The sequence below is a fragment of the Otolemur garnettii genome, unplaced genomic scaffold (assembly GCF_000181295.1).
Source record: "Otolemur garnettii isolate 467f Iridium unplaced genomic scaffold, OtoGar3 scaffold00053, whole genome shotgun sequence".
NCBI lineage: Eukaryota > Metazoa > Chordata > Mammalia > Primates > Galagidae > Otolemur > Otolemur garnettii.
In genome coordinates, this window is record NW_003852448.1 from 9,391,790 (window position 1) to 9,409,256 (window position 17,467).

General features: G+C 45.3%; 1 protein-coding gene across 1 annotated transcript in view; it reads left to right on the top strand.

The window, feature by feature from the left end:
* Positions 1 to 7,568: 7,568 nt before the first annotated feature.
* LOC100948628 (zinc finger protein 425) overlaps positions 7,569 to 17,467 on the top strand; it is a 14,218-nt gene continuing 4,319 nt past the window's right edge. Inside the window, exons 1-3 of the mRNA XM_012806502.2 lie at positions 7,569 to 7,620; positions 12,424 to 12,550; positions 15,526 to 15,678. Coding sequence (XP_012661956.1) covers positions 7,603 to 7,620; positions 12,424 to 12,550; positions 15,526 to 15,678 — 298 coding nt within the window. The 5' untranslated portion in view covers positions 7,569 to 7,602. The remainder of the gene's footprint in view (positions 7,621 to 12,423; positions 12,551 to 15,525; positions 15,679 to 17,467) is intronic.

Sequence of the window (17,467 nt, forward strand, 5' to 3'; positions counted from 1 at the left end):
TGGAGTCTTCTGTCTGCATCAGCTTCCTGCGACATTTCTTGGTTCTCTGATCAGAAAGTGAGGTTTGGTGGCAAAACCATGCAGCCAGATTCTTTGGGTCGGGTTCTGCCCGTCCCACAGATCACCCCCATGGGGAACTCCAGCTGATCTGGTGCCGCGGTCCTCAGAGCGCTCCTGGGAAAAATTCTTTCAGAGGAACATCTCATTGATACCAAGGTGGCGAGGTCCCTGTGGTGGGTCACTGCCGATGCTGAGCACCAGAGAGGAACCGGTAACAGGTGGCTCCAGGACGTCCAGAGTAAGGTAGGATCCTTTGAGGCCCACTACAGTTTTAGTGGAAGAGGGAGTCCGATCAACCCCTTGGGCATTAAATTGCCGGCAGGTGGAAGGTGTGTGAAAGAGTGTGGTGTGAGTGTGTGTCTCGGGAGGGAGACCTTGGGTGGAGACGGGGAATGAGCAAGGGAAGCCCACCCAACTGGCTACTATGTTGAAGAACTTTAAGAAGGGATTTATAGGAGACTATGGGGTGACTATGTTGCCAAGAAAGCTAAGGAGTCCTTGTGACTAGGAATGGCCTTCCTTTGGGTTTGGATGACCATTGGAGGGAAGTTTAGGGAGATCCCTAGTGTTTGAGGTATAGCACAGAGTTACTGGAAAGGGGGGTCCCTCTGAGCAGTTTCCATACATAGATACCTGGCTACAGCTAGTAGTGAACCCACCACCTTGGTTGTGAGGGCAGGTCGCAACAGTGCTACTAACACAGGGAAAGGGAGGGAAAGTGCTTTCCACCCAACCTAGAGTAGTGGTGCTGAAGATATTGGCAGATTTGGTACCGAGAGGCATTGTTGCAGAGGCTGAGAAAGGGACACAGAAAACTACCAATTTGGCTCGACTAAATGAGGTCCTCCAAGGAAAGACTGAGAGTCCAGGCCAGTTCTATGAAAGGTTATGTGAAGCGTTTTGAATGTATACTCCTTTTGACCCAGAGAGCCCTGAGAACCAGAGGATGGTTAATATGGCCCTAATTAACCAAAGTGCCAAGGATATACGGCAAAAACTGCAGAAGCAGGAGGGGTTTGCAGGTATGAACACATCTCAGCTTCTCAAAATAGCACAGAAGGTCTTTGTGAATCTGGAAGCAGTAAGCCGTAAAGAGGAAGGTAGGTGCATGAAGCGGAGGGACAATCTCATAGCTGCAGCTCTGAAGGGCACAAGGGAAGGCCCCCCTTCTTTTCAGAGAGGACAGGGTCAGGGAGTGCAAGGAAGTAGTGGTCCTCGGGCAAAAGGGCCCCCTTGCAAAGGGATCAGTGTGCAATTTGCTGAGAGATAGGGCATTGGAAGAATGAGTGTCCCCAGAGGCAAGGAAAGGTGGCAAATCCTAGGAGAGAGACCACAGACTGGGAAAAGCAGGAAGCCCTCTACAGCTTAGTGGGAGAGGCCCTGCTAGACTGAAGGAGACTGGACTCAGTCACCCCAAGAGAGTCCATGGTCCGAGTAAGGATTAGGGGCAAGGACATTGACTTTCTAATTGATACTGGTCACCCAGCCAATAGCCCCTCTCTCAAACCACAGAATTGACATCATAGGAGTGACCAGAGCCACTACTGAACAAGCCTTTTGTCTCCCATGGAAGTGTTCTACAGGAGGCCACGAGGTAACTCATCAGTTTCTCTACATGCCTAATTGCCCCTTGCCTCTCCTGGGTAGGGACCTTCTAAGAAAATTAAGAGCCACAATCTCTTTCTCTGATCAAGGAACTATGCAGCTACAACTGCCCAAACCAGGTCTGGTGCTAGCCTTAACAATGCCTTGGGAAGAGGAGTGGAGTCTGTGACTGAGCCAGGGAAGGGTTGAGTCCTGAACTAGCCCAGTGGTGGCCGTAGGTCTGGGTGGAAGATAAAGTCAGAGGCAAAGCCAACAAGGCAAAAACAGTACCAAGTGCCCAGGGAGGCCCTGGAAGGAATCCAGGTGCACCTTCAGAGACTTGAGTAGTTTGGCATAATCATACACTGCCAGTCTCCCTGGAACACTCCCTTGCTCCCTGTACAAATGACTATAGACTGGCACAAACGACTATAGACTGGTGCAGGATTTGAGGCTTGTTACTCAGGTGACTGTGACACTGCATCCCACAGTGCCTAATCCATATACTATGAGTCTGTTACCAGCAGAAGTTAAGTGGTTCACTTGCCTAGACCTAAAAGATGCCTTTTTCAGTATAAGACTGGCTCCGGAGAGCCAGAGGCTGTTTGCCTTCCAGTGGGAGAGACCAGACACGAGAGCTGCAATCCAATACACGTGGACCAGTTTGCCACAAGGGCTCAAAACTCCCCCACGATTTTTGGGGAAGCATTGGCTTGTGATATCCAGAAGTTCCCAGCCGAGGAACTAGGGTGTGTGCTGGTCCAGTACGTTGATGGCCTCCTTCTGGGACACCCTACCCTGGAGGGCTGTGCTCAAGGTACAGATTGCCTTTTGCAACATCTAGAGGTATGTGGCTATAAAGTGTCTAAGTGGAAGGCCCAGATGTGCCGGCAGCAAGGTGAGCAGCGGGCTGGGTATACAGTGGTCACCTTAACAGAGACTGTAGAGGCTAAGCCCCTACCCCAAGAAACATTGGCTCAGAAGGCTAAGTTAATTGCCTTGACCCAAGCCTTAGAACTAAGCCAAGGAAAGAGTGTAAATATTTACACCAACTCTAAGTACACCTTTCTGACTCTCCAAGTACATGGGGTACTATACAAGGAGAAGGGAATTTTAAACTCTGGGGGAAAGGACATTAAGTATCAGCAGGAGATACTTCAGTTGCTAGAGGCAGTATGGAAACCCCAGAAAATGGCAGTGATGCACTGTCATGGACATCAAAGGGATGCTTCCACCATCACTAAGGGGAACACCAGAGCTGACACTGAGGCCAAGAGGGCTGCCTCTCAGCCGTACCAGGCATTGTGAGTGGCTCCCCTCATCCCATGGGTTCTGGAACTCACCCCTGTCTACTCTCAGGAAGAGAAGGAATGGTTGGCAGTGGAGGGGAGCCAGGAAGCAGAGGGAGGATAGATAAAGATGCCTGACGGACAAGTAGCAGTCCTCCAGCTTCTAGGAGCCACAGTGGTAATGGCGATGCATGAGAGCACCCATCTGGGACAGGAGTCCCTGGTGAAGTTGCTGGGCTGGTACTTCTACATCTCTCACCTGGCAGTCCTGGCTAAAGCCATCAGCCAATGATGTGTCACCTGCAGCCAATTCAACACTTGCCAAGGACCAGTGGTACCCCCAGGAATCCAGTCATACGGAGCAACGCCCTTCAAGGACTTCCAGGTAGACTTCACTGAAATGCCCAGGTGTAAAGAGAACAAGTACTTGCTGGTGATGGTTTGCACCTACTCTGGATGGGTAGAAGCATATCCTACCCGCATTGAGAAGGTGCAAGAAGTCACCCGGGCACTCTTGAGAGACATTATACCCCGGTTTGGGTTCCCACTATGGATTGGGTCAGACAAAAGGCCAGCATTCATCTCCAAATTGGTCCAGAAGACAGCTAAAATTCTCAGCATCACCCGGAAACTCCATGAAGTCTACGGCCCACAAAGCTCGGGAAAGGTGGAACACATGAATAGAACTATCAAAACCAGTTTAGAGAAAGTATGCCAGGAGACAAACTTACAGTGGGTAAGCACCCTCCCATTTGGTGTTATTTTAGATTAAGTGTACTCTCACTAAGAGGACAGGATTCTCACCATATGATTCTCACCCCCTTACTATGGAGCTTGCCAGGATCCCCCCAGGAATTGGGAGAGGTAGAATTAAGGAAGCAATTTCAGGCACTGGGAAAGGTGGCAGAGGCAGTGTCAGGATGGGTGAATGAGAGATGTCCTGTTAGTTTGTTTTCCTCTGTTCACCCTTTCTCCCCAGGAGCTACAGTATGGGTCAAGGATTGGAACGTGTCTCCCCCGAGGGCGAGGTGGAAAGGTCCTTACAATGTTATCCTGACCACACCTCCTGCTGTGAGAGTAGCAGAAATTCCTACCTGAATCCATTACAGCAGAGCAAAGCCTGCTGCGGAACCAGAGGAAGACCTGGTCCTACCTAGGAGGAGCTGGACGAGCAGGACATGACAGCAGCAGCTGACCCTGAGTTCCCTTGGCTTGGACTTTGCACTGCTGGACCTTGCCACCTCGGACCCTGACAACCCCCTCAAGCTGGTGTTTTGGAGAATGGCAAGCCCTGCTCCAGTCACACCCCAGGAGCTTACTGGTCCACGCACGGCCGAAGCATGTGGATCTACGTCATCGTGGGACTGTTCTTTATTGGACTCATGAGAGCTAAGTGGACTTCAGTTTGTGCAAATATTCAGGATGCTAATGTAGAAAATTGCAATCAATGTATTCATAAGGTAACCAAAGTAGGCCAGAAAGTGAAAACTATTCTATTTTTCTATAGTTACTATGAATGTACAGGAACTCAGCAAGGGACTTGCTTATATAATACTACTCAATATAAGGTGTGTGACCCTGGGGATGGGCAACCTCATGTTTGCTACAATCCCTCAGAGCTGCCCAATTACTATGAGTTTACTATCAGAACAGAATCAGTGGGTTGGAGAGCTGAGAGGGAACTTCTAGTAGTGAGAACTCGAAGCTATGGAAATCCAACCCTGGTGTCTCTTAGATTTGACGCATGCCAAGTGCTCAAACTTGCACATAGCAAGTTTGGATCATTTGACTGGGAAAGGTCTTATAGGAAAAACCAGAAGTATCTGTGCTCTATAGACTACCCATGTGCTGAATGTGCATACTGGTCATGTGTAATAGAAGGCACCTGGAGTACTAAAGATGGTAGCCAGAAAGAGTTCGTGCTAGAAAAAGGGGAAGCACCAGCTGATTGTACTACTGAAACTTGCAACCCCTTGATTCTAACTATAAGAAATCCCTCCAACCCTAAGTGGGCAAAAGGACTAGTTATGTCTTTGGGAATAGATGGCATTGGTCTAGACCCAATATGTCAGTTAAGGGTCAGCAAACGGTTTGCCTCCTGTCAGGCCAGTCAGGTGGCTGTTTACTATACTTTCTATGATGAATTGGAACAGCTTGTGCCGCCACTCCCATAAGGCACAAAAAAATTATTCTTTTAATTGGCTGAAAGTGTGGCACAGTCCCTTAATGTAACTTCTTGCTTATATGTGGAGGAACTATGACAGGAGATCGGTGGCCGTGGGAAGCTAGAGAACTCACTCCCACTGAGCCTAACCCAGACATTGCTCCATATCAGAGAAATCTAAAGGACAATGTGTGGATCCTCAAGGCCCCGATTATCGGGCAATATTGCCTAGCAAGAAGTGAAGGGAATGGCAGGACAACTACATTGCCTGGGTCAAAGACTGTACAATGCTACTACTGGAATAACTGTCTGGTGGGGACTGAATCAGACAGAACTAAACCCCCTAGACTGGTTCTCTGAACTCAGAGATGCCTGGTGGCATCCAGGATCTCACAAAACTGGAGTGCCCCTCAGGGAATGTATTGGATTTGTGGGGATAAGGCATATGCCCAGTTACCTGACCGATGGACAGACAGTTGTATCATAGGCTTTATAAAGCCCTCTTTATTTCTAGTGCCCATCAAGGCAGGAGAAATATTGGGGCTTCCAGTAGCCACCTCAGAGGAAGAAGTCCAACAGCATCATCAAGACTTACAAATAGGGGAATGGAAAGAGGATGAGTGGCCCCCAGAAAGAATAATACAAGACTATGGGCCAGCCACATGGGCAAAGAATGAGTCATGGGGTTACTGAACCCCTATCTATATGCTAAATCGTATCATACGATTGCAGGTGGTCTTAGAAATAATCACTAATGAGATCAGCAAAGCTTTGACCCTCCTTGCCCACCAGCAAACTCAAATAAGAAATGCTGTGTATCAAAACAGATTGGCTTTGGATTATTTACTTGCTGCAGATGGAGGAACATGTGGAAAGTTCAATCTGACCAACTGTTGTCTGAAAATAGATCATCAAGGTCTGGTGGTGGAAAATAGAGCTAATGAAATTTCCAGGCTTGGCGCCTGTGGCTCAAGTGGCTAAGGCACCAGCCACATACACCTAAGATGGCGGGTTCGAATCCAGCCCGGCCTGCCAAACAACAATGACGGCTGCAACCAAAAAATAGCCAGGCTTTGTGGCAGGCGCCTGTGGTCCCAGCTACTGGGGAGGCAGAGGCAGGAGACTCGCTTAAGCCCAGGAGCTGGAGGTTGCTGTGAGCTGTGATGTCACGACACTCTACCCAGGGGGATAGCTTGAGGGTCTGTCTCAAAAAAAAAAAAAAGAAAGAAAAAGAAATTTCCAAATTGGCTCATGTGCCGGTATAGGTGTGGCACGGATTTCATCTGAAATCCATCTTTGGAGGACAGTTCTCTGCTTTTGGAGGTTTTAAGGCCCTTATAATAGGAGTCTTGCTGTTATTGGGTACTTGCCTTCTCCTCCCATGCTTATTGCCAGTATTACCCCAGATGGTGAGGAACCTAGTGACTTCGGCTGCATCTCAAAGAGACCCAGGTGGAGCAACTACATGCACCACCAAGGAACTATGGCACAGGTTGATAAAGATGGTGGTCAGACTCCATAACAAGTTGTTCTGAGTCTCAAAGGGGGGGAATGGGGCAAGAAAGTAAAAGCAGAGCTAAAAGAATCTGTCCTAGCCGCCCTGTGTAGGCCTTAGGCAAGCCGCAGGCGTTTCTGTTGTCTCTAGGTTCCTGCCTTGACATGGGCAGGGCCTAGATTGTAACCTAGTCCTTGGACTTCCTTAGCCTTTGAGGGCAGGTGGTCCAACCAGTCGCAAGGGTGTGGGCCAATCGGACCTTTCCGCTTGAGCCCAGGACCTGGAGGATGATGTCATGTCTTTCTCAGTTTTATGACCCTCACATGCACTCTCACCCTGAAAAGTGGATAAAAGAGAGGCAAGAGCTTGAGTCGGTGGGGGGCGGGGGGGAGTTAAGTTTTGGAGACACAGGTCTTCCGAGTTCTCCCCAGCCGGAAACCGCTTCCTCTAATCAACTGGTGCCTGGAGTCTTCCGTCTGTATTGGTTTCCTGCTACACTGTGAGGGGCGCCTCCCCTGTCCCTCATTCTTCTCTCTCCACTCCCAACTGCCTCGCCATTGCCTCTTCACTCTTGGAATCTTAAGCTCCTCTCCAGCTGTTTCTGTCCCTTGAGATCCCAACACATTCGCAAGACCCATCACCCATGGTTGGGCTGCGGCCTCTAAAGCCTGGAACAGGTACCCTTTATAGAGGGCAGACCTGGAGCGGAGCCTTCTCCTTACGGCGGCAGGAGGGGCTGAGGGGCTGAGTCTGGGCCCCCATCGGTCTTCTGAGGGTCCTCCCACTGAACAGCGCGAGTTCTTCCCCCCAGACCCGGGCGCTGTGGGTAGGTGCCCGCTCCTCCCGGCCGCAGAGGTCGCTATGAGGCTGCCTGTTCCGGGCCCTTGGCTGCCCAATCCCAGGATGCACCGCGCCCTGGCCGGCGCTGCGCTGGGGGAATCCCGGGCTCTGTCTGGGGGTCGGTCCGGCTGGGGGCAAAACGCTGTCGGGCCGGTCCCCGCGGAGCCGCCATGGCTCAACCGGCTTCGGTAAGAGGGACTAGTGGAGGCTGCAGGCTCTGTCAAAGCTACTGGCTTGTCGCGGCTGGAGTTGCGTCCCGCCTAGGGAGTGAAGCGAGGGAAGCCCGAGCCTGAGGAGATTGTCTGTGGTCCCTGGACGGAGCTCCGAGCCCAGGCTGGAGAAGGCGCAGTTTTGGTGCTCTGGAATTTTCTGGGAACTAGTTGGTGTGGGCAGAGTGGGGTGGGGGCGCAGTGACTTGCGCCTGTGGCCCCAGCTGCTTGGGAAGCTGACGTGGGGGCGTCTCTCGAGCCCAGGAGCTGCCCCCGCGGGGTGTCCGCACTAAACTGGGCATCTGTGCATGACCTTCTGGGAACCGGGGCTAGCAGGATGCTTTAGAAGGGTGAACTGACCTAAGTCGCAAAAAACTCCGGTGCAGTTCTGTAATGAGATCTCGCCGGTGAATAGCCCTTACACTCAAGCCTGGGTGACATAGGGAGCCCCGCCTCTTTGGGGATGGGGAAGAAGGGAAAAAGCAATTAGTCTGGAAATTGGAGTCCCGGTGAGGTCCGGTGTTTGGGCCTGTTGTCTGCTCTGCTCAACCACCTTCCCTGCCCTCAGGGCTCAGGAGCCCTGGGTCCCTGTTAGTCTTGTGTAAGGGTTGGGGCTGTTCCATGCTCTGCTGCTGGAAGAGGCCTCAGAGCAGAACCTCTGCAGAAGTAGATGAGAAAAAGGGAGGGTAAGGAAAACTGAAACTGAGAGAAATTGGAGACTGCTCCTTCTAGAAATGGACGGAAAACTGGAAACCAGTTTGGGTAGTTATCCTAAATGAAATTCACCACCAGCGCTGTAGTACACGGCAAAGTTTGAACAGTGGTTTTAGAGTCTAAAAGGCATATCCTGAGAAGACTTAATCCAAAATAAACCCCATTAGTTTTGGTTAACTATAACTAGCTTGAATATGCAAATGTTCGGTGTCCCCCCACTGAAATTTAAGTCTTGCTCTTATTTGCATGTCCTTTTCCCAGTTTCTTCAACATATGTCTCTTCAGCCAGGCTTTCCTTTCCCCTCCTCTTCTGTAGGTGGTTGGGAACCTCCTGGAATATTCCTGTCTGTTCTGTGAAACTTTGTGGTGCTTCTTCTTTGGCTGTAAATTTGAATCCATAGAGCATGGATGACTTCTTGGCCATTGTATTATTTGGGATAGGCAAGGGAAAATCTTTATTCTTTTAATTTTCCTTTACACTGGAGAGGTTCAGTGCTAGTTGTAAATAGGGTAATCATTGAGTCTTTTGTAGGTGGAAAATGTGGGTGAGGTACAAGGAGATTGAAGAAGCATTTCTTTGAAATCTCATAAAAACACCAATCAATTTGAACTTGTTTGTTATGACCGCTGATACATCAGCTTTTGGAACCTATGATACTTTTAATGATAGAATTTTATCTCTGCAGCTTTTCTCTTCAAAATCTTGAGTGTCAAACAGCCTTGGCTATTAGGTGGTCTAAATTCCCTGCTGGGAGAATATACTTTGTAGTACAGTACTTGTGGCCACCGTTTTTTATATGCTTGGGGGAGTGCTTCTATCTTTGTAGATGACCAACGCCTTTGACTGGAGCCTCTCATCTGTTTGTAGCACAGAATCTGAGAGGAGTGAAAATGGAACTTTCCATTTACCACATATGTTCTGTTGCTTTCCCATCACCACAGTGGATCTGTCCATGGAATACCCAGGAAAGCAGGCCTGGGTAGTCAGTCCATTACCAGAGATTGTAGATTAATGGTCCATGAGCTAATCATGACTTGCAGACATATTTTGTATGGAACATTCTTTGCTGTTAAAATTATGACTTTTAATTGCCACACATAATATGATGTACATTTCCTGTTTTAATCTTGATAACTGGCACATTCCAATATAAAACATAAAGCTATAAAACCTGTAGAAGGTCACAGTGGGGAAAATCTTTGGGATGTTGAGCATGGTGAACGTTCTTAGATGTGGCACCAAAGAAAGCACAGTCTATAAAAGGTAAAAAGTGATAAGTTGTACGTCATCAAAATTAACTTTTACTTTGGAAAGATACAAGAAAAGATAAGATACAGACTGGGGGAGTATATTTACAAACCACATATCTGGCAAAGGATTTGTATCTAGAATATATTAAGAACTCTCACAGAACAGTAAAACAAAATCAAAATCTAATTGTAAATGGGAATTCTTATAAAGAGACATTTTACCTAAGAAAATATATGCATAGGAAATAAACACATGAAAAGGATGTTCAAAACTCATTAGAAAAATTTTAAATGAAACCACAAAAACATATCACTATATACCTATTAGAACAATGAAAAAAATTTTGAAGTGGCATTAATAAACAGTGGTGTAGATGCTCAGAAGCTCCCTCTTATACATTGCTAGTAGGAATGTAAAAGCCTTTTTCTTTCTTTTTGTCTGAGACAGAGTCTCACTTTGTCGCCCTGGGTAGAGTGCTGTGGCGTCAAGCTCACAACAACCTCCAACTCTGGGGCTTAAGCAATTCTCTTGCCTCAGCTTCCCAAGTAGCTGGGTCTACAAGCATCCACTACAACGCCCAACTAAGAAATGTAAAATCTTTTGGCCACTCTGGAAAATAATTCGGCAGTTTCTTTAAAAACTAAACACATGGCTCGGCACCCATAGCACAGTGGTTACAGCACCAGCCACAAACACCGCGGCTGGAGGGTTCAAACCTGGCCCAAGCCAGCTAAAAAAAAACCCAACAATGACAACTGCAATATAAAAATAGCCAGATGTTGTGGCAGGCTGCTTGGGAGGCTGTGGCAAGAGACTCACTTAAGCCCAAGAGTTGGAGGTTACTGTGAGCTGTACTCCATGGCAGTCTATGGAGGGTGACATAGTGAAACTCTATCTCCAAAAAAAAAAAAAAAACTAAACATACATGCCATACATTGTAGCAGTTGTCCTGGGCATTTAGCCCAGAAAAACAAAAATGTTGAATCAAAATATCCCTCAATAGTTGAATGGTTAATCAAGTTGTACCTCCATATTGTGTAATACTACTCAGCAATAAAAATAAATGCAAACGGTCATGTGTCATTTAACGAGAGGAATACGGTCTGAGGAATTCATGGTGATTTTTTTCATTGTGCAGAATTAGAGCGGGTACTTACAGAAACCTAGATGCTATAGTGCAGCCTACCTACTACACCACCTGAAGCTAGATGGTATAGCCTGTTGTAGGCACAGACGTGTACAACATGTTATTGTACTGAATAGCATAGTCAACTATCACAGTGATAAGTAATTGTGTATCTAAACATAGAAAAGACCCAGTAAAAATATGGTACTACAATATTAGTGGGTCACTGTGGTATATGTGGTACCTCTTTGACCAAAGCATCATTATGTGCAACTTGACTGTATTGCTATAAATGACAATGTGGATGGATCTCAAGGACATCCTCAGTGAAAACAGTCTCAAAAGGTTGCATGTTATAAGATTCCACCTATGGCAGTTGTGTGTACCTCAACCGGGAAGGATGCGTTGAGGTTGGCAACCCATCAAGGACAGTAACTACCATGGCTTCCAGTGCTTTGGCCAAACCTCAGATGCATGGCCTCTTGGCCAGGCGCCTGCGGATTCATATTGTTGAGCATTTGTTGTGTCTCTGGGGTTGCAGCTTTCTATAAGTTTGCTGTGGCTGAACCAAGAAAGAAGGCATATGCAGATTTCTACAGAAATTATGATTCTGTGAAAGATTTTGAGGAGATGAGGAAGGCTGGTGTCTTTCAGAGCGTCAAATAATTTTGAAATACAAAGAATTTCTTTGGGCTGATTTACATAGACATTTGTCACTAACCTGTGTTCCTGAGCTATGAATATGAGTGATAAATAAACTATTAATAAATTTTTTTAAAAAGATTCCACTTATATAAAATTCTTGAAATGACAAACTTCTGATGGACAATAAATTAGAGAATGTGTGTAAAGAGTTGGAACAAGGGATCTCTTTGTGATAAAGGGATATAGTCATTCCTTAGTATCTAAAAGTACTGGTTCCTGGATACCCCTCAGGTAGTAAAATTCAGGGATGCCCAAGTTGCTTATATAAAATGGCTTAGTGTTTGTAGATAGCTTCCATGCATCCTTTCATATGTATTAATAATTCCTGCATTACTTATAATACAAGGGAAATGCTATACAAATAGTTTTATGCTAGAATATTTTCATTATTTTTAATTATGAAAAATGTATAGATATACACACTTTTTTTTCCAATCTAAGGTTGGTTGCATCCACAGATGCAAAACCCAGGAGTAGGAAGGGCTGACTTTCTTCACTGCAGTGGTGGTTACAGGAGTTAGCAAGTGATGAAGTCGCACAGACCTATACACACATTAATAGTAGTGTCAATTTCCTGCTTTTGATATTGTGCTATAATATAAAAATGTATAATATGACCTTTGAGGTAAAGGGTATATGGAGCTTTTCCGAAGTATCATTGTAACTTTCTGTGAATCTGTAATTATTTCAAACTAAAAAGCTTTTAATTGACACATCCAGTAAACTAGGCCCAGTCTTAGAAGAAATTCGTTGCTGCTGAGTAAAGGATCCTTCCTTAGATGGTGCATGTGCTCAAAGGCCTACTCGTCCCTCGTTCACTTTACTTGGCTCCACAGGACATTTGTGACCTCTTTAGTATGTTCGTTAAATTATATGGCACCATCCAGAGATCACTGGTTTGTTTTTTTCCATCTCTTAGTAAATCGTGGACATTGAAAAAGTAGCCTTAAAGAGAAAATGTATGTATCTACTGTTTGTGCTGTAGGTAACCGTGGCATTTGATGATGTTGCCTTATATTTTACGGAGCAAGAGTGGGACATCCTGGAGAAATGGCAGAAGGAAATGTATAAGCAAGTGATGAAGACCAATTATGAGACCCTTGATTCCCTGGGTAAGATGGGCTTCTAAGGAATCGCTTTTTGAGAACCAACACTAAGAGGTTTCCTTCTCTGTATCAGCTATGAGCTGGTTGGATAAGATCCTGTTCCCAGTTTACATTCATAATATTTCCTTGCCACCCTATAATGAGAGGAGAATATTTCACTTGTCTATTTCTATCCAGTGGTGTCTGTGACTTTTATTTCTTTAAATAAAAGGGTATTCTTTTATTTCTTTAATGAATACTTTAATGCCTGCCTATGTTGCCTGGATAAGAATTTCCTGTCTGTGAGAACTATGGCTTTCATGAAGGGGGTATAGTTATTAAGTTAGCATAAGCTGGGGCACAACACAGTGCACAGTGTGGATACAACAGGCAAGAAGGGATGCCCAGGTAGAGGAAGAGAGAAGAGAGCAGTGGGAGGGGACACTTAGGTGACTTCAGGGAAATATTCGAGGATACCTTAAAAACAAATTTGAGAAAATTATACTTTGCTGCTTAGCCAACTCACTCTAACTTATTCCTGTGATATTAAAGGATTTCTAACAGACTCCGTATCTACAAAAAATTTTTAAAGATGAGCCAGGTGTGGTGGCAGATGCTTGTAGTCCTAGTCGCTTGGAAGGTTGAGGCTGGAGGATCATTCAAGCCCAAAAGTATGAGGATGCACTGAGCTATGATTGCACTACTGCCTTCCAGCCTAGGCGACATCTTTAAAAAAAAAAAAAAAAAGAGACCCCATCTCTTAAAAAAATTTTCAAAAACCCATTTCTACTGGTGTCAATTTAGTAAAGCCTCAAGGAGTCTTTCCCTGTTGAAGGAGAATATAACATAGTCTTAAGTAAGATATGAATGACAAGAAGGCATTGACAATGTGAAATCATGGATAAGAGAATTCTAGGGAAGGGAAAAGCTAGGCAAAGGCCAAAAAGTCACAAAGAATGAGCTCACTCTGTTGGGAACCACACTGAATCAGTCTATTGTAGCACATGCATTTGGGCTTCTGGGGAATGAAACCAAGGCAAGGAGTTGGATTTTAGCATACAAGGGGAATTGCTCCTTGGCCTTAGCAGATCAGGTGTACAAACAAGGGGAAGATGATGGGAGGATTTAAACGTAGGTGAATAATAAACTTTTTGTTGTGAGGCAGAGTCACAGAGTCACCCAGAGTGCGGTGGCATCAGCGTAGCTCACTGCAACCCCAGACTCTTGGGCTCAAGTAATCCTCCTGCCTTGGCCTCTGAGAAGCTGGGACTACAGGCACCCACCACAAAGCCTGAGTAATTTTTCTATTTTTAGCAGGAATGGGGTCTTGCTTTTGTTCAAGCATGTCTCAAACTTCTAAGCTTAAGTGATCCACCTCAGCATCCCAGAATTCTAGGGTTAGTAATATACTTTTAAAATGATTGCTTGGCTTGCACTATGGAGACCGAATCATGGATCTCAATGAAAAGAGAGAGACCACTCAGTGAGTTTTAGCAGCACTGGTGAGGTTTACTGGGTAAATAATAATTAAGACAAAGAGAAGTAGGTGTCCTCCAGGTATGTTTTAGAGGATTTTCTAAAATCCTCTTTTCTACCAGATTTTGCTGATAGATGGGGTATGGAGTAAAAGGGTGAAAGGAGAATCTATTCCTCAAGTTTTGAGTACCTTGATGGTGAATGGCTTTATTTGCTGGTAGGAGGAAGGGTTGAGGAGGCAGCAGGTTTGGGCCACATTGAATTTGAGATGCTTATAGACATTTGTATGGAAATAGAAAGTGGATGATTGCCTATGGGAAGGTAGAATTCCAAGGAAAGGTCGGGACTAGATTTACAGTTTTGGGAGACATTACCTGGATGGTGTTTTAAGCCACGGGGCTAATTGGAATCATCTAGGGAGAATATGTAGATAGGACAGAGACAGCCCTGGGACCGCGTAGCATTTAGAGCAGTAGTTCTCAATCTTCCTAATGCCACGAACCTTTAATACAGTCCAAAGGGGTCTTGACCCACAGGTTGAGAACCGCTGATTTAGAGGTTAAAGAGAGGAGACTGAGGCCCAGTGGCCAGCAGGGTAGGAGAAACAAGAGCCGTGTGCTGATTCATTGTTGCATTTTGATACTTCACAATTGACACCCATGAGCTTGGAAAATTCAGTCTGGTTTTCCCAAATTTTAAAAACTAAATGATGTAATATGCCGGCAGGTTCTTTACAGAACATCTAGATCCCAGCCTCAGAGATTAAGATTGAGTAGATTCAGGCTCAGTACCAGGGACCTACATTTTTCAAAATACTTGAGGTGCTGCTGGACTGGTGATACACAGTTCACTTTGATAAGCAGAGGCCTGAGAGCCCAGCTGTGGGTAATACCACCAAAGGCTAGTGGAGGAAGAGGCTTCCTGCTGTTGCATCTGAAATCACTGTACTCTGGGTCTACTGATTACAAAAACCGTTCTTCTCTCTGATTCTGTTAGACTACAGAGTACTCTCTACCTCTTAATCACTGGTGTTTAACAGCCTCCTGTTTCCTTTACTTCATTGACTAAGCATCTTGGTACCTCAGTTGTCAATTTCCTCAGAAGTGAGGCCTCTCTTCAGAAATGTGGATCCTGTGATCAAGGCTCCCTCACCAACTCCCTCTGGTTGTCCCAGTTGTTTGGCTCGCACTGTTCTTATAATGTCTCATAATGATCACTTTGGACACTTTCTGCCTGGATGAAAATTTAAAAATTTTAAAGTTTTAAAACTCTTATTATCCTTACTTCTCTGCATCCTTTAATTTTGTAAAATATTACATAGAGCATTTAAGCTAAGGAATCATTTTGTTGAGCTCTATTCCACTCTCATTCAAATAACTTCCAGGACTTCCTGTTCTTTTTTTCTTTTTTTAGACCTAAGATTGATCTCATGTCTCCAGGAATCAAAGTCAACTGTGAAAGTAACTAAGTAACTTTTAGTTAAGTACTCAGTAAACTCAGACTGAATTGTGTCCACTGTGTTGCAGGCTGTGCTTTTTCCAAGCCAGATTTGATCACATGGATGGAACAAGGGAGAATGCTATTAATTGGAGATCAGAAATGCTTAGAGAAAAGACTGACAATTAGTCCTTCCAATGAGCAGTTGGACTTGAAGAACACTGAAAAGGCACCGTGTTTTGGTGAGTAGGATGGTTTTAAGGCCATGAATTTTTTTTTTTTTTTGAGACAGTGTCTATGTCGCCCTGGGTAGAGTGCTGTAGCGTCATAGCTCACAACAACTCCCAACTCCTGGGCTTAAGCAATTCTCTTACCTTAGCCTCCTAAGTAGTTGTAACTACAGGTGCCTGCCACAACGCCTAGCTATTTTTTGTTGTTGTTGCAATTGTCATTGTTGTTTAGCTGGCCCAGGCTGTGTTCGAACTTGCCAGCTTTGTTGTATGTGGCCGACACCCTACCCACTGAGCAATAGGTACTGCCGGGGCCATGAATCATTTAATTTTCCTACCCTTGTTTCCTGAATCTTTCTTTTTTGTTAGTGGACTAGACCTTGTTTTCTTTCTTTCTTTTTTTTTTTTTGAGACAGGAGTCTCATGCTATACCCCTGGGTAGAGTGCCATGGCATCTCAGCTCACAGCAACCTCCAACTCCCGGGCTCAAGCGAGTCTCCTGCCTCAGCCTCCCAAGTAGCTGGGACCACAGGCATCCGCCACAACGCCCAGCTAATTTTTGGTTGCAGCCGTCATTATTGTTTGGCAGGCTGGATTCGAACCCGCCACCTTGGGTGTATGTGGCTGGCGCCTTAGCCACTTGAGCCACAGGCGCCGAGCCTAGACCTTGTTTTCAGTAAGAAATGTTGTTTTGACAAAGAAAGTTAGTTTTCTTCACTCAAGTTGGTAGCAAATGTGAGAACGTATTACTTTCGTAGAGGTAAGTATATATACAGTATTTTTTTCAAAAAAACCTGGAACAATGGTGAGAATTCCTTATAAAAGAGCAAGGGATCCACTTACCAAAGCCCTGAGGAAAAACTACCTCCCTGTTATACCATGGTGTCCATTTGCGTATTTAAATGTTAAAAACCTTAAAATTGAATCATTATGGAAACTTTAGAAATATCTTAACATTTCTAATATTTAAGGAACTATTCTACTTTTATAGTATCTGAATGGTTTATTAAATCCCTGGGAGACAAGGAACTCTGATGAAGAAGGGAATATGAACCCAGGGAATGAGTTCAAGCTCCAAGAAGATAACAGATTTCCTAACAGTTTCATTATATTGCCACTGTCTGTTTTTCTATTTATTTATTTATTTATTTATTCTTTGAGTGCTATGGCATCACAGCTCACAACAACCTCCAACTCCTGGGCTCAAGCGAGTCTCCTGCCTCCTGCCACAGGCGCCCACCTATTTTTCAGTTGCAGCCATCATTGTTTGGCGGGCCCGGGATGGATTTGAACCCGCCACCTTAGGTGTATGTGGCTGGCTCCATAGCCACTTGAGCCACAGGCACTGAGCCTGTTTTTCTATTTATTTAACCAATATTGAGTACCTACCATGCTCACAACATTCCTTAGGCTAGAGCAAGCAACTGTACATAACAGAGAGTGTGCGTACAATATAAAACAACCCGTATACTCTAGATGTTGATTGTCTTAGTGACATAGCGATTAAGTTAGTCAGTCATGTTATACTATTGAGTTAGTCAATTATAAAATATAACAAGCCACTTTAATAGAAAGTACGTATGTTTTAGAATAGAAAGAATAGAAGAGAGACAGAAATATCCCTTGGAACTCTGAAAAGAATCAGGATGTAAATAGCCGAACCCTGGGCAGATTTGGTTAGAGAAAGAAGCATCAAGAGTGATACATGGGCTCGGCGCCTGTGGCTCAAGCGGCTAAGGCGCCAGCCACATACACCTAAGGTGGCGGGTTCGTATCCCCAGCCCGGGCCCGCCAAACAACA